The sequence below is a fragment of the Panulirus ornatus genome, chromosome 18, assembly GCF_036320965.1.
Source record: "Panulirus ornatus isolate Po-2019 chromosome 18, ASM3632096v1, whole genome shotgun sequence".
Classification (NCBI taxonomy): Eukaryota; Metazoa; Arthropoda; class Malacostraca; order Decapoda; family Palinuridae; genus Panulirus; species Panulirus ornatus.
The window spans coordinates 6,661,752-6,684,251 of record NC_092241.1 but is presented as its reverse complement, the minus strand read 5'-3'; the positions used below and the strand labels follow the sequence as shown (position 1 = coordinate 6,684,251).

The 22,500-nt window shown below is 35.5% G+C and overlaps 1 protein-coding gene across 19 annotated transcripts in view; it reads left to right on the top strand.

Moving 5' to 3' along the window:
- The window catches only part of CRMP (Collapsin Response Mediator Protein), a 214,114-nt gene that overhangs the window by 109,816 nt on the left and 81,798 nt on the right, over positions 1 to 22,500 (top strand). The window contains exon 1 of one of the 19 annotated variants that reach the window (XM_071672838.1): positions 14,870 to 15,154. The exons of the other annotated variants lie outside the window; for them this stretch is intronic. Coding sequence (XP_071528939.1) covers positions 15,113 to 15,154 — 42 coding nt within the window. The 5' untranslated portion in view covers positions 14,870 to 15,112. Of the gene's footprint in view, positions 1 to 14,869; positions 15,155 to 22,500 lie in introns of those variants that run through there. 19 annotated transcript variants of the gene reach the window in all.

The following is a 22,500-nucleotide window of genomic DNA, read 5'->3' as shown; positions in this document are numbered from 1 at the left end:
TACGACCCTGGACCACGACTTATTATATACGACCCTGGACCACGACTTATTATATACGACCCTGGAGCACAACTGATTATATACGACCCTGGACCACGACTTATTATATACGACCCTGGAGCACAACTGATTATATACGACCCTGGACCACGACTTATTATATACGACCCTGGACCACGACTTATTATATACGACCCTGGACCACGACTTATTATATACGACCCTGGACCACGACTTATTATATACGACCCTGGACCACGACTTATTATATACGACCCTGGACCACGACTTATTATATACGACCCTGGAGCACAACTGATTATATACGACCCTGGACCACGACTTATTATATACGACCCTGGAGCACAACTGATTATATACGACCCTGGAGCACAACTGATTATATACGACCCTGGACCACGACTTATTATATACGACCCTGGAGCACAACTGATTATATACGACCCTGGACCACGACTTATTATATACGACCCTGGACCACGACTTATTATATACGACCCTGGACCACGACTTATTATATACGACCCTGGACCACGACTTATTATATACGACCCTGGACCACGACTTATTATATACGACCCTGGACCACGACTTATTATATACGACCCTGGACCACGACTTATTATATACGACCCTGGACCACGACTTATTATATACGACCCTGGAGCACAACTGATTATATACGACCCTGGAGCACAACTGATTATATACGACCCTGGACCACGACTTATTATATACGACCCTGGACCACGACTTATTATATACGACCCTGGAGCACAACTGATTATATACGACCCTGGAGCACAACTGATTATATACGACCCTGGACCACGACTTATTATATACGACCCTGGAGCACAACTGATTATATACGACCCTGGACCACGACTTATTATATACGACCCTGGAGCACAACTGATTATATACGACCCTGGACCACGACTTATTATATACGACCCTGGACCACGACTTATTATATACGACCCTGGACCACGACTTATTATATACGACCCTGGAGCACAACTGATTATATACGACCCTGGACCACGACTTATTATATACGACCCTGGAGCACAACTGATTATATACGACCCTGGACCACGACTTATTATATACGACCCTGGAGCACAACTGATTATATACGACCCTGGACCACGACTTATTATATACGACCCTGGACCACGACTTATTATATACGACCCTGGAGCACAACTGATTATATACGACCCTGGACCACGACTTATTATATACGACCCTGGAGCACAACTGATTATATACGACCCTGGACCACGACTTATTATATACGACCCTGGACCACGACTTATTATATACGACCCTGGACCACGACTTATTATATACGACCCTGGACCACGACTTATTATATACGACCCTGGACCACGACTTATTATATACGACCCTGGACCACGACTTATTATATACGACCCTGGACCACGACTTATTATATACGACCCTGGACCACGACTAATATACGACCCTGGACCACGACTTATTATATACGACCCTGGACCACGACTTATTATATACGACCCTGGACCACGACTTATTATATACGACCCTGGACCACGACTTATTATATACGACCCTGGAGCACAACTGATTATATACGACCCTGGACCACGACTTATTATATACGACCCTGGACCACGACTTATTATATACGACCCTGGAGCACAACTGATTATATACGACCCTGGACCACGACTTATTATATACGACCCTGGACCACGACTTATTATATACGACCCTGGAGCACAACTGATTATATACGACTCTGGACCACGACTGATTATGTACGACTCTGGACCACGACTGATTATGTACGACTCTGGACCACGACTGATTATGTACGACTCTGGACCACGACTGATTATGTACGACTCTGGACCACGACTGATTATGTACGACTCTGGACCACGACTGATTATGTACGACTCTGGACCACGACTGATTATGTACGACTCTGGACCACGACTGATTATGTACGACTCTGGACCACGACTGATTATGTACGACTCTGGACCACGACTGATTATGTACGACTCTGGACCACGACTGATTATGTACGACTCTGGACCACGACTGATTATGTACGACTCTGGACCACGACTGATTATGTACGACTCTGGACCACGACTGATTATGTACGACTCTGGACCACGACTGATTATGTACGACTCTGGACCACGACTGATTATGTACGACTCTGGACCACGACTGATTATGTACGACTCTGGACCACGACTGATTATGTACGACTCTGGACCACGACTGATTATGTACGACTCTGGACCACGACTGATTATGTACGACTCTGGACCACGACTGATTATGTACGACTCTGGACCACGACTGATTATGTACGACTCTGGACCACGACTGATTATGTACGACTCTGGACCACGACTGATTATGTACGACTCTGGACCACGACTGATTATGTACGACTCTGGACCACGACTGATTATGTACGACTCTGGACCACGACTGATTATGTACGACTCTGGACCACGACTGATTATGTACGACTCTGGACCACGACTGATTATGTACGACTCTGGACCACGACTGATTATGTACGACTCTGGACCACGACTGATTATGTACGACTCTGGACCACGACTGATTATGTACGACTCTGGACCACGACTGATTATGTACGACTCTGGACCACGACTGATTATGTACGACTCTGGACCACGACTGATTATGTACGACTCTGGACCACGACTGATTATGTACGACTCTGGACCACGACTGATTATGTACGACTCTGGACCACGACTGATTATGTACGACTCTGGACCACGACTGATTATGTACGACTCTGGACCACGACTGATTATGTACGACTCTGGACCACGACTGATTATGTACGACTCTGGACCACGACTGATTATGTACGACTCTGGACCACGACTGATTATGTACGACTCTGGACCACGACTGATTATGTACGACCCTGGAGCACAACTGATTATATACGACCCTGGACCACGACTTATTATATACGACCCTGGACCACGACTTATTATATACGACCCTGGACCACGACTTATTATATACGACCCTGGACCACGACTTATTATATACGACCCTGGACCACGACTTATTATATACGACCCTGGACCACGACTTATTATATACGACCCTGGACCACGACTTATTATATACGACCCTGGACCACGACTTATTATATACGACCCTGGACCACGACTTATTATATACGACCCTGGAGCACAACTGATTATATACGACCCTGGACCACGACTTATTATATACGACCCTGGACCACGACTTATTATATACGACCCTGGACCACGACTTATTATATACGACCCTGGACCACGACTTATTATATACGACCCTGGAGCACAACTGATTATATACGACCCTGGACCACGACTTATTATATACGACCCTGGACCACGACTTATTATATACGACCCTGGACCACGACTTATTATATACGACCCTGGAGCACAACTGATTATATACGACCCTGGAGCACAACTGATTATATACGACCCTGGAGCACAACTGATTATATACGACCCTGGAGCACAACTGATTATATACGACCCTGGAGCACAACTGATTATATACGACCCTGGACCACGACTTATTATATACGACCCTGGAGCACAACTGATTATATACGACCCTGGACCACGACTTATTATATACGACCCTGGAGCACAACTGATTATATACGACCCTGGAGCACAACTGATTATATACGACCCTGGACCACGACTTATTATATACGACCCTGGAGCACAACTGATTATATACGACCCTGGAGCACAACTGATTATATACGACCCTGGAGCACAACTGATTATATACGACCCTGGACCACGACTTATTATATACGACCCTGGAGCACAACTGATTATATACGACCCTGGACCACGACTTATTATATACGACCCTGGAGCACAACTGATTATATACGACCCTGGACCACGACTTATTATATACGACCCTGGAGCACAACTGATTATATACGACCCTGGACCACGACTAATATACGACTCTGGACCACGACTGATTATGTACGACTCTGGACCACGACTGATTATGTACGACTCTGGACCACGACTGATTATGTACGACTCTGGACCACGACTGATTATGTACGACTCTGGACCACGACTGATTATGTACGACTCTGGACCACGACTGATTATGTACGACTCTGGACCACGACTGATTATGTACGACTCTGGACCACGACTGATTATGTACGACTCTGGACCACGACTGATTATGTACGACTCTGGACCACGACTGATTATGTACGACTCTGGACCACGACTGATTATGTACGACTCTGGACCACGACTGATTATGTACGACTCTGGACCACGACTGATTATGTACGACTCTGGACCACGACTGATTATGTACGACTCTGGACCACGACTGATTATGTACGACTCTGGACCACGACTGATTATGTACGACTCTGGACCACGACTGATTATGTACGACTCTGGACCACGACTGATTATGTACGACTCTGGACCACGACTGATTATGTACGACTCTGGACCACGACTGATTATGTACGACTCTGGACCACGACTGATTATGTACGACTCTGGACCACGACTGATTATGTACGACTCTGGACCACGACTGATTATGTACGACTCTGGACCACGACTGATTATGTACGACTCTGGACCACGACTGATTATGTACGACTCTGGACCACGACTGATTATGTACGACTCTGGACCACGACTGATTATGTACGACTCTGGACCACGACTGATTATGTACGACTCTGGACCACGACTGATTATGTACGACTCTGGACCACGACTGATTATGTACGACTCTGGACCACGACTGATTATGTACGACTCTGGACCACGACTGATTATGTACGACTCTGGACCACGACTGATTATGTACGACTCTGGACCACGACTGATTATGTACGACTCTGGACCACGACTGATTATGTACGACTCTGGACCACGACTGATTATGTACGACTCTGGACCACGACTGATTATGTACGACTCTGGACCACGACTGATTATGTACGACTCTGGACCACGACTGATTATGTACGACTCTGGACCACGACTGATTATGTACGACCCTGGAGCACGACTTATTATATACGACCCTGGAGCACAACTGATTATATACGACCCTGGACCACGACTTATTATATACGACCCTGGACCACGACTTATTATATACGACCCTGGACCACGACTTATTATATACGACCCTGGACCACGACTTATTATATACGACCCTGGAGCACAACTGATTATATACGACCCTGGAGCACAACTGATTATATACGACCCTGGACCACGACTAATATACGACTCTAGACCACGACTGATGATGTACGACCCTGGAGCACGACTGATTATATACGACTCTGGAGCACGACTGATTATATACGACCCTGTAGCACGAGATATATATACGACCCTGGACCACGACTAATATACGACTCTGGACCACGACTGATTATGTACGACCCTGGACCACGACTTATTATATACGACCCTGGACCACGACTAATATACGACTCTGGACCACGACTGATTATGTACGACCCTGGACCACGACTTATTATATACGACCCTGGACCACGACTAATATACGACTCTGGACCACGACTGATTATGTACGACTCTGGACCACGACTGATTATGTACGACCCTGGAGCACGAATTACTATATACGACCCTGGAGCACGACTTATTTACGACTCTGTAGCACGACTTACGACCTTTGGTTACGATGGCCACGCCCTTGTGACAGCCAAGGGGGGTCGTACCAGCTATCAACAGGTTCTGACAGTTTAGTTTAGTTGGCCCTTGAGATACGTAAAATGAAAACGGGCTCAGGTTATGATGGTTTGCCTAAGAAAAGTGCGTAATTTGCGTAAAAAAGTGCGTAATTTGCGTAAAAAAAGTGCGTAATTTGCGTAAGAAGGTGCGTAATTTGCGTAAGAAAGTGCGTAATTTGTGTAAGAGAGTTCGTAACTTGCGTAAGAAAACCGTAATTTACGTAAAAACTGCGTAATTCGCGTAAGAGAATGCGTAATTTGCGTAAGAAAAATGCGTAATTTGCGTAAAAAAACTGCGTAATTTGCGTAAGAAAACCGTAATTTGCGTAAGAAAACTGCGTAATTTGCGTAAGAAAAGTGCGTGGGCAATTTTAAGCGGGTTACGGCCCTAGCAAGTCGGACGACCGCTAGCAAGCGGTGTGGTGATATTGTGATGGTGTGGTGATATTGTGATGGTGTGGTGATATTGTGGTGGTATTGTGGTGATATTGTGGTGGTGGTGTGGTGATATTATGGTGATATTGTGGTGGTGGTGTGGTGATATTATGGTGATATTGTGGTGGTGGTGTGGTGATATTATGGTGATATTGTGGTGGTGGTGTGGTGATATTATGGTGATATTGTGGTGGTGGTGTGGTGATATTGTGATGGTGTGGTGATATTTTGGTGGTATTGTGGTGATATAAGCGGTGTGGTGTGGTGATATTGTGGTGGTGGTGTGGTGATATTGTGATGGTGTGGTGATATGGTGATATTGTGGTGGTGGTGTGGTGATACTGTGATGGTGGGGTGATATTGTGGTGGTGGTGTGGTGATATAAGCGGTGTGGTTGTGGTGATATTGTGGTGGTGGTGTGGTGTGGTGATATTGTGATGGTGTGGTGATATGGTGATAATGTGGACTGGTGGTGTTATTATTTTTAAGACTGGTGTTGTATTATTTTTAAGATGGTGTTGTATTATTTTTGAGACTGGTGTATTATTTTTAAGACTGGTGTTGTATTATTTTTAAGACTGGTGTTGTATTATTTTTGAGACTGGTGTATTATTTTTAAGACTGGTGTTGTATTATTTTTAAGATGGTGTTGTATTATTTTTGAGACTGGTGTATTATTTTTGAGACTGGTGTATTATTTTTGAGACTGGTGTATTATTTTTAAGATGGTGTTGTATTATTTTTGAGACTGGTGTATTATTTTTGAGACTGGTGTATTATTTTTGAGACTGGTGTATTATTTTTAAGATGGTGTTGTATTATTTTTAAGACTGGTGTTGTATTATTTTTAAGACTGGTGTTGTATTATTTTTAAGACTGGTGTATTATTTTTAAGATGGTGTTGTATTATTTTTAAGACTGGTGTTGTATTATTTTTGAGACTGGTGTATTATTTTTAAGACTGGTGTATTATTTTTGAGACTGGTGTATTATTTTTGAGACTGGTGTATTATTTTTGAGACTGGTGTATTATTTTTGAGACTGGTGTATTATTTTTGAGACTGGTGTATTATTTTTGAGACTGGTGTATTATTTTTAAGATGGTGTTGTATTATTTTTAAGATGGTGTTGTATTATTTTTAAGACTGGTGTATTATTTTTGAGACTGGTGTATTATTTTTAAGTTTAGTGTTGTATTATTTTTGAGACTGGTGTATTATTTTTGAGACTGGTGTATTATTTTTGAGACTGGTGTATTATTTTTGAGACTGGTGTATTATTTTTGAGACTGGTGTATTATTTTTGAGACTGGTGTATTATTTTTGAGACTGGTGTATTATTTTTAAGACTGGTGTATTATTTTTGAGACTGGTGTATTATTTTTAAGACTGGTGTATTATTTTTGAGACTGGTGTATTATTTTTAAGTTTAGTGTTGTATTATTTTTGAGACTGGTGTATTATTTTTGAGACTGGTGTATTATTTTTAAGTTTAGTGTTGTATTATTTTTAAGACTGGTGTTGTATTATTTTTAAGACTGGTGTTGTATTATTTTTGAGACTGGTGTATTATTTTTAAGACTGGTGTTGTATTATTTTTAAGACTGGTGTATTATTTTTAAGACTGGTGTATTATTTTTAAGTTTAGTGTTGTATTATTTTTAAGTTTAGTGTTGTATTATTTTTAAGTTTAGTGTTGTATTATTTTTAAGTTTAGTGTTGTATTATTTTTAAGTTTAGTGTTGTATTATTTTTAAGTTTAGTGTTGTATTATTTTTAAGTTTAGTGTTGTATTATTTTTAAGTTTAGTGTTGTATTATTTTTAAGTTTAGTGTTGTATTATTTTTAAGTTTAGTGTTGTATTATTTTTAAGACTGGTGTATTATTTTTGAGACTGGTGTATTATTTTTGAGACTGGTGTATTATTTTTGAGACTGGTGTATTATTTTTAAGATGGTGTTGTATTATTTTTAAGACTGGTGTATTATTTTTGAGACTGGTGTATTATTTTTAAGACTGGTGTATTATTTTTGAGACTGGTGTATTATTTTTAAGTTTAGTGTTGTATTATTTTTAAGTTTAGTGTTGTATTATTTTTGAGACTGGTGTATTATTTTTGAGACTGGTGTATTATTTTTAAGTTTAGTGTTGTATTATTTTTGAGACTGGTGTATTATTTTTAAGACTGGTGTTGTATTATTTTTAAGACTGGTGTTGTATTATTTTTGAGACTGGTGTATTATTTTTAAGACTGGTGTTGTATTATTTTTAAGACTGGTGTTGTATTATTTTTGAGACTGGTGTATTATTTTTGAGACTGGTGTATTATTTTTAAGACTGGTGTTGTATTATTTTTAAGACTGGTGTATTATTTTTGAGACTGGTGTATTATTTTTGAGACTGGTGTATTATTTTTAAGACTGGTGTTGTATTATTTTTGAGACTGGTGTATTATTTTTGAGACTGGTGTATTATTTTTGAGACTGGTGTATTATTTTTGAGACTGGTGTATTATTTTTGAGACTGGTGTATTATTTTTGAGACTGGTGTATTATTTTTGAGACTGGTGTATTATTTTTGAGACTGGTGTATTATTTTTGAGACTGGTGTATTATTTTTGAGACTGGTGTATTATTTTTAAGTTTAGTGTTGTATTATTTTTGAGACTGGTGTATTATTTTTGAGACTGGTGTATTATTTTTGAGACTGGTGTATTATTTTTGAGACTGGTGTATTATTTTTGAGACTGGTGTATTATTTTTGAGACTGGTGTATTATTTTTGAGACTGGTGTATTATTTTTGAGACTGGTGTATTATTTTTGAGACTGGTGTATTATTTTTGAGACTGGTGTATTATTTTTGAGACTGGTGTATTATTTTTGAGACTGGTGTATTATTTTTGAGACTGGTGTATTATTTTTAAGACTGGTGTTGTATTATTTTTAAGTTTAGTGTTGTATTATTTTTGAGACTGGTGTATTATTTTTGAGACTGGTGTATTATTTTTGAGACTGGTGTATTATTTTTGAGACTGGTGTATTATTTTTGAGACTGGTGTATTATTTTTGAGACTGGTGTATTATTTTTAAGACTGGTGTTGTATTATTTTTGAGACTGGTGTATTATTTTTGAGACTGGTGTATTATTTTTAAGACTGGTGTTGTATTATTTTTGAGACTGGTGTATTATTTTTAAGACTGGTGTTGTATTATTTTTGAGACTGGTGTATTATTTTTGAGACTGGTGTATTATTTTTAAGTTTAGTGTTGTATTATTTTTAAGACTGGTGTTGTATTATTTTTAAGACTGGTGTATTATTTTTGAGACTGGTGTATTATTTTTAAGACTGGTGTATTATTTTTAAGACTGGTGTTGTATTATTTTTAAGACTGGTGTTGTATTATTTTTAAGACTGGTGTTGTATTATTTTTAAGACTGGTGTTGTATTATTTTTAAGACTGGTGTTGTATTATTTTTAAGACTGGTGTTGTATTATTTTTAAGACTGGTGTTGTATTATTTTTAAGACTGGTGTTGTATTATTTTTAAGACTGGTGTATTATTTTTAAGACTGGTGTTGTATTATTTTTAAGACTGGTGTTGTATTATTTTTAAGACTGGTGTTGTATTATTTTTAAGACTGGTGTTGTATTATTTTTAAGACTGGTGTATTATTTTTAAGACTGGTGTATTATTTTTAAGACTGGTGTTGTATTATTTTTAAGACTGGTGTATTATTTTTAAGACTGGTGTATTATTTTTAAGACTGGTGTATTATTTTTAAGACTGGTGTTGTATTATTTTTAAGACTGGTGTATTATTTTTAAGACTGGTGTTGTATTATTTTTAAGACTGGTGTTGTATTATTTTTAAGACTGGTGTTGTATTATTTTTAAGACTGGTGTTGTATTATTTTTAAGACTGGTGTATTATTTTTAAGACTGGTGTATTATTTTTAAGACTGGTGTTGTATTATTTTTGAGACTGGTGTATTATTTTTAAGACTGGTGTATTATTTTTGAGACTGGTGTATTATTTTTGAGACTGGTGTATTATTTTTGAGACTGGTGTATTATTTTTAAGTTTAGTGTTGTATTATTTTTGAGACTGGTGTATTATTTTTGAGACTGGTGTATTATTTTTGAGACTGGTGTATTATTTTTAAGACTGGTGTTGTATTATTTTTAAGACTGGTGTATTATTTTTGAGACTGGTGTATTATTTTTAAGTTTAGTGTTGTATTATTTTTAAGACTGGTGTATTATTTTTAAGTTTAGTGTTGTATTATTTTTAAGACTGGTGTATTATTTTTAAGACTGGTGTATTATTTTTGAGACTGGTGTATTATTTTTGAGACTGGTGTATTATTTTTGAGACTGGTGTATTATTTTTGAGACTGGTGTATTATTTTTGAGACTGGTGTATTATTTTTAAGACTGGTGTATTATTTTTGAGACTGGTGTATTATTTTTAAGACTGGTGTATTATTTTTAAGACTGGTGTATTATTTTTAAGACTGGTGTATTATTTTTGAGACTGGTGTATTATTTTTAAGACTGGTGTATTATTTTTAAGTTTAGTGTTGTATTATTTTTAAGTTTAGTGTTGTATTATTTTTAAGACTGGTGTATTATTTTTGAGACTGGTGTATTATTTTTGAGACTGGTGTATTATTTTTGAGACTGGTGTATTATTTTTGAGACTGGTGTATTATTTTTGAGACTGGTGTATTATTTTTAAGACTGGTGTATTATTTTTAAGATGGTGTTGTATTATTTTTAAGACTGGTGTTGTATTATTTTTAAGACTGGTGTTGTATTATTTTTAAGACTGGTGTATTATTTTTAAGTTTAGTGTTGTATTATTTTTAAGACTGGTGTATTATTTTTAAGACTGGTGTTGTATTATTTTTGAGACTGGTGTATTATTTTTGAGACTGGTGTATTATTTTTAAGACTGGTGTATTATTTTTAAGTTTAGTGTTGTATTATTTTTAAGACTGGTGTATTATTTTTAAGACTGGTGTATTATTTTTAAGACTGGTGTATTATTTTTAAGACTGGTGTATTATTTTTAAGTTTAGTGTTGTATTATTTTTAAGTCTAGTGTTGTATATTTTTAAGACTGCAGTGTTGTATGATTTTTAAGACTGCAGTGTTGTATGATTTTTAAGACTGCAGTGTTGTATGATTTTTAAGACTGCAGTGTTGTATGATTTTTAAGACTGCAGTGTTGTATGATTTTTAAGACTGCAGTGTTGTATGATTTTTAAGACTGCAGTGTTGTATGATTTTTAAGACTGCAGTGTTGTATGATTTTTAAGACTGCAGTGTTGTATGATTTTTAAGACTGCAGTGTTGTATGATTTTTAAGACTGGTGTTGTATTATTTTTAAGTCTAGTGTTGTATTATTTTTAAGACTGCAGTGTTGTATGATTTTTAAGACTGGTGTTGTATTATTTTTAAGTCTAGTGTTGTATTATTTTTAAGTTGAGTGTTGTATTATTTTTAAGTCTAGTGTTGTATTATTTTTAAGACTGGTGTATTATTTTTAAGACTGGTGTATTACTTTTGAGACTGGTGTATTATTTTTAAGACTGGTGTTGTATTATTTTTAAGACTGGTGTATTATTTTTGAGACTGGTGTTGTATTATTTTTAAGACTGGTGTTGTATTATTTTTGAGACTGGTGTATTATTTTTGAGACTGGTGGTGTATTATTTTTAAGACTGGTGTATTATTTTTTAGACGTGTCGTATCATTTTTAAGACTGGTGTTGTATTATTTTTGAGACTGTTGTATTATTTTTAAGAACTGCAGTGTTGCATCATTATGGAGACTGCATTTCGTGGTATATTAATACACCAGTGGGTTCATTAAATATTTATGACTTCTTTTAATTATGCTAATGAGATTTTGTCATTTTATAGAACACTCCTTGTATTATTATTATTATTATTATTATTATTGTTATTATTATTATTATTATTATTATTATTATTGTTATTATTTTGACGCGTTAAATCTTACATTTTTCAGAGGAAATTTGACATTGCATTTATAGGATAGGTTGTATGACAATTATTATTATTATTATTATTATTATTATTATTATTATTATTATTATTATCATTATTATTATTATTTTGACGCGTTAAATCTTACATTTTTCAGAGGAAATTTGACATTGCATTTATAGGATAGGTTGTATGACAATTATTATTATTATTATTATTATTATTATTATTATTATTATTATTATTATTATCATTATTATTATTATTTTGACGCGTTAAATTTTACATTTTTCAGAGAAAAATTGACGTTGCATTTATATTAGTGTATGACTATTAATTTTTTTTTCATTTATTCGTTTTGAACTGTAATATATATATATATATATATATATATATATATATATATATATATATATATATATATATATATATATATATATATATGATCACAGCTTTTGACTTACAGTATGAGCCAAACATTAATAAGCATCACCCATTTTGATCATTTGATGGAGGGACGAGTTAATTGGGTAGTTAGGCTGTATCTGCTTCGACTGCTGGCCTAACTCATTTAAAACCATCACTGTATAGTTGTATAATAACCAATTTGAATTTGTTTTTTAAAAACCCTTAAAAAAACCACCATATTTTTTTTATTCATTTTTTGGTAAACACCTAAAAATCACCAACTTAATTTTTGTGCATTTATTTTAAACGCCAAAGTAATTACGTTCTTGATGGCTTGGTTGGTTATGTGGGATTTTGAGTTATCAAATGCCTATGCCAATTATTACCTTTACTCTCTAGTTATCACCAGTAATTAGGTCTTATACACGACTTCAGGTGTTAAAAAGATAATGATAACGTACAATTTTGTTATCCATGCGGCTCATTATTTTGATAGAGATAAATGAAGAGAGAAATAAATGTTTAAAGGCTTGGATAGCGAAATGAATAGGCTACAGTATGTATATGTATATATATATATATATATATATATATATATATATGATGTGATTATTACACGAAAGTGCACTTGGGAACTTTTCGTGTTTCATTCTGCCCGTGGACTCATAGGAATATATATATATATATATATATATATATATATATATATATATATATATATATATATATATATATATATATATATAACTATGGTAGAGACTTCTATAGAGACTTAATTAGAGGACGCAAAAGGAAAAAACAAAAATATTAGTTTTTGTAAATTTAAAGTTGTCAGAACAAATGATGGGAGTTGTATGGGGAGGAAAATGGAATTTTTTTTTATTTATACATTTCGTGGCCGGAATAAATTGTGAGTTGGATGACGAGAGAGAGAGAGAGAGAGAGAGAGAGAGAGAGAGAGAGAGAGAGAGAGAGAGAGAGAGAGAGAGAGAGAGAGAGAGTGCCGGAAGTGTGGTTTAGGGTTGGCTGTTGCCCCCTGTTCCGTGGGGGCTGGGGAGAGAGAGAGAGAGAGAGAGAGAGAGAGAGAGAGAGAGAGAGAGAGAGAGAGAGAGAGAGAGAGTTTGCTTGGAACGTGTGTGTGGGGGGGGGGTTAAGGGGGGTGTGGTTGGTGAGGGACAGAAGAGCATGATAAACGGGGAAGGGGAGGGAAGATGAGACATAGATAGATAGATAGAGGCGTGGATAGATAGTGGCGTGCAAGGGGAGAGAGAGAGAGAGAGAGAGAGAGAGAGAGAGAGAGAGAGAGAGAGAGAGAGAGAGAGAGAGAGGGCGTGTGGTGTGGGATGTGACTGTGGGAGCGCACGGGGAAGGAGATAAAGGGTGGGAAAAAGAGGAAGTAATAGTTTAGGGATGATTTGATGAGTTGTGGGGGTGTGGGGTGTGGGGTAACGAGAGGTATATAGGGGGGGGGTAAAATGGGGGGGAGGGGAGAGGAGAGGGGACAGCCTAACGAACTGGAGTTGAAAGTCGATTTTATTTTGAGGGGAGATAGATAGATAGATAGATAGATAGATAGAGAGAGAGAGAGAGAGAGAGAGAGAGAGAGAGAGAGAGAGAGAGAGAGAATGTTGCCAATTCCCACACCCTATTTACGACCCTTGACTGCAATTGGGTATATGGGCCGACCTTAACAAGACGGGTGGCGGCGGTGGACACGACGGGCTCTCTCTGTGTGTGTCATTGGCTTGACCCCTTTTGACCTGACCCCCTTTTAAAAAAGGGGTCAGGTCAAAGACCCATTCGTGGAGTTTAACTCAGCTTTTCGTGCTTGGTATAGGGCCCCTCCCAAAATTCTAGCTGGGTTTTGGACAGATTGCTGACAGTGGCTGACGTCATGCTGACAGTGGCTGACGTCACCATTTAATATTTTCCCTCTAAGGGGAGGGAAGGGAAGGGAAGGGGTGAGGGAAGGGGTGAGGGGGAGGGAGGGAAGGGGAAAAAGGAATGACGTATCCAAGCATTGGGGCGGGGCCGGGTGACGTCACGAGAAAGGGGGCGGAGCGGCGGCGGCGTCGTCGTCGCCAACGCTCGATAAGGGGCGCCAAAACACTGAGGGAGGGAGGGAGAGAGGATATCGCTGGCGGTGTGTTCGTTCGTCGCAGTCTAGCGTCCGCCGCCACCGCCCTAGGAGCTAGGAGAGGGCTGGGTCTTAGCCGCTAGGATCATCTCCAAACAAAACACACACGGTTTCAGTCCAGCTGGGTGGCTTGCATCCCTCCCCCGCGCGCCCCCTTGCCCGCCCATCTTCGAACCCGAGTGCAGTTTCATCTTAGCATCATCATCTTCATCATCTTCTTCCCTCTCGTCAATTTATTATAGCCATCATGAACGGTGCCCATGTGAAGAAAATTCCAATCCATTTGCAGGTAAGGCAAGACACACACACACACACACACACACACACACACACATACACACATACACACACATACACACGCACATACACACATACACACGCCCTCTGTGTACCAGCTGGGATTCGGGTCTGGCGTGTCAAGAACTATATAAATTTTAAGTATTTTCAAATTGTGTCTTTTTAAAGTCTATCTTTAAATTTGATCTTTTAAGTGTATCGTAAATTTGGAGTTTTGAAGTGTGTTTTAGAATTGATTTTTTGAAGTGTATTTTAGATTTGATGTATTTTAAATTTGATTTTTAAATGTTTTAAATTTGATTCTTAAGTGTTTTAAATTTGATTCTTAAGTGTTTTAAATTTGATTTTTAAGTGTTTCAAATTTGATTTTTAAGTATCTCAGATTTGATTTTTCAAGTGTATCATAAATTTGATTTTTGAGTGCTTCTTGATTTGATTTTTTAAGTGTATTTTGAATTTGATTTTTAAGTGTATTTTAAATCTGATTTTTAAGTGTTTTAAATTTGATTTTTTAAGTGTTTTAATTTTTTTTTTAAGTTTTAAGATTCATATTTTTTGTAGTGTTATCATCGTCATCAGAGAAGTGACGTGTTGGTGTTATAACTACGGTGCTGACGTATCACACTGGTGACGTGTTGGTGTTATAACTACTGTGCTGACGTGTACCGCACTGAGGTGACGTGTTGGTGTTATAACTACTGTACTGACGTGCACAACACTGAAGTGACGTGTTGGTGTTATAACTACTGTGCTGACGTGTACCACACTGAAGTGACGTGTAGGTGTTATAACTACTGTGCTGACGTGTACCACACTGAAGTGACGTGTTGGTGTTATAACTACTGTGCTGACGTGTACCACAGTGATGTGACGTGTAGATGTTATAACTACTGTGCTGACGTGTACCACACTGATGTGACGTGTTGGTGTTATAACTACTGTGCTGACGTGTACCACACTGATGTGACGTGTAGGTGTTATAACTACTGTGCTGACGTGTACCACACTGAAGTGACGTGCTGGTGTTATAACTACTGTGCTGACGTGTACCACACTGATGTGACGTGTTGGTGTTATAACTACTGTGATGACGTGTACCACACTGATGTGACGTGTAGGTGTTATAACTACTGTGCTGACGTGTACCACACTGAAGTGATGTGTAGGTGTTATAACTACTGTGATGACGTGTACCACACTGAAGTGACTTGTTGGTGTTATAACTACTGTGCTGACGTGTACCACAGTGATGTGACGTGTAGATGTTATAACTACTGTGCTGACGTGTACCACAGTGATGTGACGTGTAGATGTTATAACTACTGTGCTGACGTGTACCACACTGATGTGACGTGTAGGTGTTATAACTACTGTGCTGACGTGTACCACACTGATGTGACGTGTAGGTGTTATAACTACTGTGCTGACGTGTACCACACTGATGTGACGTGTTGGTGTTATAACTACTGTGCTGACGTGTACCACACTGATGTGACGTGTTGGTGTTATAACTACTGTGCTGACGTGTACCACACTGAAGTGACGTGTAGGTGTTATAACTACTGTGCTGACGTGTACCACACTGAAGTGACGTGTAGGTGTTATAACTACTGTGCTGACGTGTACCACACTGATGTGACGTGTTGGTGTTATAACTACTGTGCTGACATGTACCACACTGATGTGACGTGTAGGTGTTATAACTACTGTGCTGACGTGTACCAAACTGAAGTAACGTGTTGGTGTTATAACTACTGTGCTGACGTGTACCACACTGAAGTGACGTGTTGGTGTTATAACTACTGTGCTGACGTGTACCACACTGAAGTGACATGTAGGTGTTATAACTACTGTGCTGACGTGTACCACACTGATGTGACGTGTTGGTGTTATAACTACTGTGCTGACGTGTACCACACTGAAGTGACGTGTTGGTGTCATAACTACTGTGCTGACATGTACCACACTGAAGTGACGTGCTGATGTTATAACTACTCTGCTGAAGTGTACCACACTGAGGTGACGTGTTGGTGTTATAACTACTGTACTGACGTGCACCACACTGAGGTGACGTGTTGGTGTCATAACTACTGTGCTGGCGTGTACCACACTGATGTGACGTGTTGGTGTTATAACTACTGTGCTGACGTGTACCACACTGAAGATTCGTGTTGGTGTTATAACTACTGTGCTGACATGTACCACACTGAGGTGACGTGTTGGTGTTATAACTACTGTGCTGACGTGTACCAAACTGAAGTGACGTGTTGGTGTTATAACTACTGTGCTGACGTGTACCACACTGATGTGACGTGTAGGTGTTATAACTACTGTGCTGACGTGTACCACACTGATGTGACGTGTTGGTGTTATAACTACTGTGCTGACGTGTACCACACTGATGTGACGTGTTGGTGTTATAACTACTGTGCTGACGTGTACCACACTGATGTGACGTGTTGGTGTTATAACTACTGTGCTGACGTGTACCACACTGAAGATTCGTGTTGGTGTTATAACTACTGTGCTGACATGTACCACACTGAAGTGACGTGTAGGTGTTATAACTACTGTGCTGACGTGTACCACACTGATGTGACGTGTTGGTGTTATAACTACTGTGCTGACGTGTACCACACTGAAGTGACGTGTTGGTGTCATAACTACTGTGCTGACATGTACCACACTGATGTGACGTGTTGGTGTTATAACTACTGTGCTGACGTGTACCACACTGAAGTGACGTGTTGGTGTTATAAATACTGACGTGTGCCATACTTATGTGAGGGTTTTGCTGTCAAAACTGCTGTGTATAGTGACGTGTACCGCATTCATGTGACGTGCTGGTGTAGACCTGGTATATTCATGTGTCACCTCGCTGATGTGACGTGTACCGTAACCATTGACGTGTAACGTATCTATGTGACGTGGTGGAGACGGTGCCATGGAACACAGATAAAAAGAACGGGTCAAAGACATAGAAAAAATAATAAGACGCGGATATTAAAAACACAAGGAAAGTAAAGAAGGAATTTTAAGCTATTTTTTATTTAAAAACACAAGGAAAATATAAAAATAAGGAAGAATTCTAAGTTATTTTTTTATTCAAGAACACAAGGAAAATATGAAAATAAGAGAATTTGAAGCTATTTTCTTTTTTTTAAAAAAAACACAAGGAAAATATGAAAATAAGAAAGAATTTTAAGCTATTTTTTTGTTTAAAAACACAAGGAAAATGTAAAAATTTGGAAAAATTTTAAGCTGTATTTTTTATTTAAAAACACAAGGAAAATATAAAAATAAGAAAGAATTTTAAGCTATTTTCTTATTTAAAAACACAAGGAAAATATAAAAATAAAGAATTTTAAGCTATATTTTTTATTCAAAAACACAAGGAAAATGTAAAAATAAGGAAGAATTTTAAGCTATTTTTTATTTTATTTAAAAACACAAGGAAAATATAAAAATAAGAAAGAATTTTAAGCAATTTTTTATTTAAAAACACAAGGAAAATATAAAAATAAGTAAGAATTCTAAGCTATATTTTCTATTTAAAAACACAAGGAAAATATAAAAATAAGGAAGAATTTTAAGCTATTTTTTTCATTTAAAAACACAAGGAAAATATAAAAATAAGAGGGAATTTTAAGCTATTTTTTTATTTAAAAACACAAGGAAAATATAAAAATAAAGAATTTTAAGCTATTTTTTTTCATTTAAAAACACAAGGAAAATATAAAAATAAAGAATTTTAAGCTATTTTTTTTCATTTAAAAACACAAGGAAAGTATAAGAATAAGAAGGAATTTTAAGCTATTTTTATTTTTAAAAACACAAGGAAAATATAAAAATAAGAAAGAATTTTAAGCTATATTTTTTATTTAAAAACACAAGGAAAATATGAAAATAAGAAAGAATTTTAAGCTATATTTTTTATTTAAAAACACAAGGAAAATATAAAAATAAGAAAGAATTTTAAGCTATATTTTTTATTTAAAAACACAAGGAAAATATAAAAATAAGAAAGAATTTTAAGCTATATTTTTTATTTAAAAACACAAGGAAAATATAAAGATAAGAAAGAATTTTAAGCTATATTTTTATTTAAAAACACAAGGAAAATATGAAAATAAGGAAGAATTTTAAGCTATTTTTTTATTTCATTTAAAAACACAAGGAAAATATAAAAATAAGAAAGAATTTTAAACTATTTTTTATTTAAAAACACAAGGAAAATATAGAAATAAGAAAGAATTTTAAACTATTTTATTTAAAAACACAAGGAAAATATAAAAGTAAGAAAGAATTTTAAGCTATTTTTATTTAAAAACACAAGGAAAATATAGAAATAAGAAAGAATTTTAATATATCTTTTTATTTAAAAACACAAGGAAAATATAGAAATAAGAAAGAATTTTAATATATTTTTATTTAAAAACACAAGGAAAATATAAAAATAAGAAAGAATTTTAATATATTTTTTATTCAAAAACACAAGGAAAATATAAAAATAAGAAAGAACTTTAAGCTATATTTTTTATTTAAAAACAAGGAAAATATGAAAATAAGAAAATTTTAATCTATATTTTTCATTTAAAAACACAAGGAAGATATAAAAATAAGAAAGAATTTTAAACTATTTTTTCTATTTAAAAACACAAGGAAAATATAAAAATGAAAGAATTTTGAACTATTTTTTTATTTAAAAACATAAGGAAAGTAAAGAAGAAAGAATTTTAAGCTATTTTTTTTATTTAAAAACACAAGGAAAATATAAAAATAAGAAAGAATTTTAAGCTATATTCTTTATTTAAAAACAAGGAAAATATATAAATAAGAAAGAATTTTAAGCTATTTTATTTATGTAAAAACACAAGGAAAATATAGAAATAAGAAAGAATTTTAAGCTTTTTTATTTAAAAACACAAGGAAAATATAAAAATAAGAATGAATTTTAATCTATATTTTTCATTTAAAAACACAAGGAAAATATAGAAATAAGAAAGAATTTTAATCTATATTTTTCATTTAAAAACACAAGGAAAATATAAAAATAAGGAAGAATTGTAATCTATATTTTTCATTTAAAAACACAAGGAAAATATAAAAATAAGAATTTTAATCTATATTTTTTATTTAAAAACACAAGGAAAATATAAAATTAAGAAAGAATTTTAAGCTATTTTTTTATTTAAAAACACAAGGGAAATATAGAAATAAGAAAGAATTTTAATCTATATTTTTTATTTAAAAACACAAGGAAAATGTAAAAATAAGAAAGAATTTTAAGCTATTTTTTTTTTATTAGAAAGTTAAAACAAGTATCTTCCTTGAAAGTAAGATAGGTCATAGCCATTGGCTGGGACAAAGAAGACAAAAAAAACAAAAGAAAAAATAGAAAAATGACTGAGAATTCCAAAGCTTAAGATGTGTTGAGAAGGAAGCAAAGGAAAAAAAAAAAGGAAAAGAAAAAAAAAAACAATACCTCGCCCAGGAGTTGCCAGCAGCCGCCACACTGAAGTACAAAAGATTACAAAAAATGTTACAGAGTCTTAACAGACCCTCAAGATGGGGGGAAGGGGGGGGGTGGTCTCTTATATCCAAGTGTCTTTTGTGAATGGAAAAGAGAGAGACCCCCCCCGAGGGAGATAGATATAGAGAGAGAGAGACCTTTGTGTGGTGAGAATGGGAAAGGGAGATAAGAGAAATGAGAAGGAAATGCTTATGAATAAAGATAGAGAAATGAGGAGGAAATGCTTATAGATAAAGATAGAGAAATAAGAAGGAAAATCTTATAAATAAAGATAGAGAAATGAGAAGGAAATGCTTATAAATAAAGATAGAGAAATGAGAAGGAAATGCTTATAAATAAAGATAGAGAAATGAGAAGGAAATGCTTATAGATAAAGATAGAGAAATGAGAAGGAAATGCTTATAGATAAAGATAGAGAAATGAGAAGGAAAATCTTATAAATAAAGATAGAGAAATGAGAAGGAAATGCTTATAAATAAAGATAGAGAAATGAGAAGGAAATGCTTATAAATAAAGATAGAGAAATGAGAAGGAAATGCTTATAAATAAAGATAGAGAAATGAGAAGGAAATGCTTATGAATAAAGATAGAGAAATGAGAAGGAAGTGCTTATAAATAAAGATAGAGAAATGGGAAGGAAATGCTTATAAATATTGAGAAATGGGGAGGAAATGCTTATAAATAAAGATAGAGAAATGAGGAGGAAATGCTTATAAATAAAGATAGAGAAATGAGAAGGAAATGGTTCTAAATAAAGATAGAGAAATGAGGAGGAAATGCTTATAAATAAAGATAGAGAAATGAGAAGGAAATGCTTATAAATAAAGATAGAGAAATGAGAAGGAAATGCTTATAAATAAAGATAGAGAAATGGGAAGGAAATGCTTATAGATATTGAGAAATGGGGAGGAAATGCTTATAAATATTGAGAAATGGGGAGGAAATGCTTATAAATAAAGATAGAGAAATGGGGAGGAAATGCTTATAAATAAAGATAGAGAAATGAGGAGGAAATGCTTATAAATAAAGATAGAGAAATGAGAAGGAAATGCTTATAAATAAAGATAGAGAAATGGGGAGGAAATGCTTATAGATAAAGATAGAGAAATGGGGAGGAAATGCTTATAGATAAAGATAGAGAAATGGGAAGGAAATGCTTATAAATAAAGATAGAGAAATGAGAAGGAAATGCTTATATATATGATCTGGTGAGGCAATAGTTCCATGACTTGTGGAATTTTGAATCGACTCGTTTGTTTATTATTATTTTTTTTATTTTCAGGCTTATTTATTGTTTTGGTTTCAGTAACTATTGTTTGTTTGTGGTTTAATAGGTTAGATAATGCTAATTTTCCTGACGGCAATAGTGTTTTTCCTCATTTAAGACCCGAAGAAGAGGGAAAAATGGCTTAGCAGTGTGGAGATGGGGGCATGAAAACCTATATTATATTGCTCGGTTTTTTTTTTATTTTTTTAATTTTTAATCGGGTGAGTTGATAAATGGATTACTTAATTCATTCCAGGATTACTTAAAAAAGTATATTACTTAGAAAAAAAGGTAGATTACTGCTGGAAATGAACTAGATGAGGTTATTATATATTGTTGAATTAGGTTATTGTTTGTATAGTATCAAAATAATTTTGTTTATTGTTGTTGATGGTGCACTGTTTGTCGTAAACTGCCATCGTATACACGCTGATACGACGTGCTGGTGTCTTGATTAATGACGTGTATCGCACTAATGTCGTATATACCGTCGTGCTCAAGGGTCGTGTATACCGTCGTGCTCAAGGGTCGTATATAC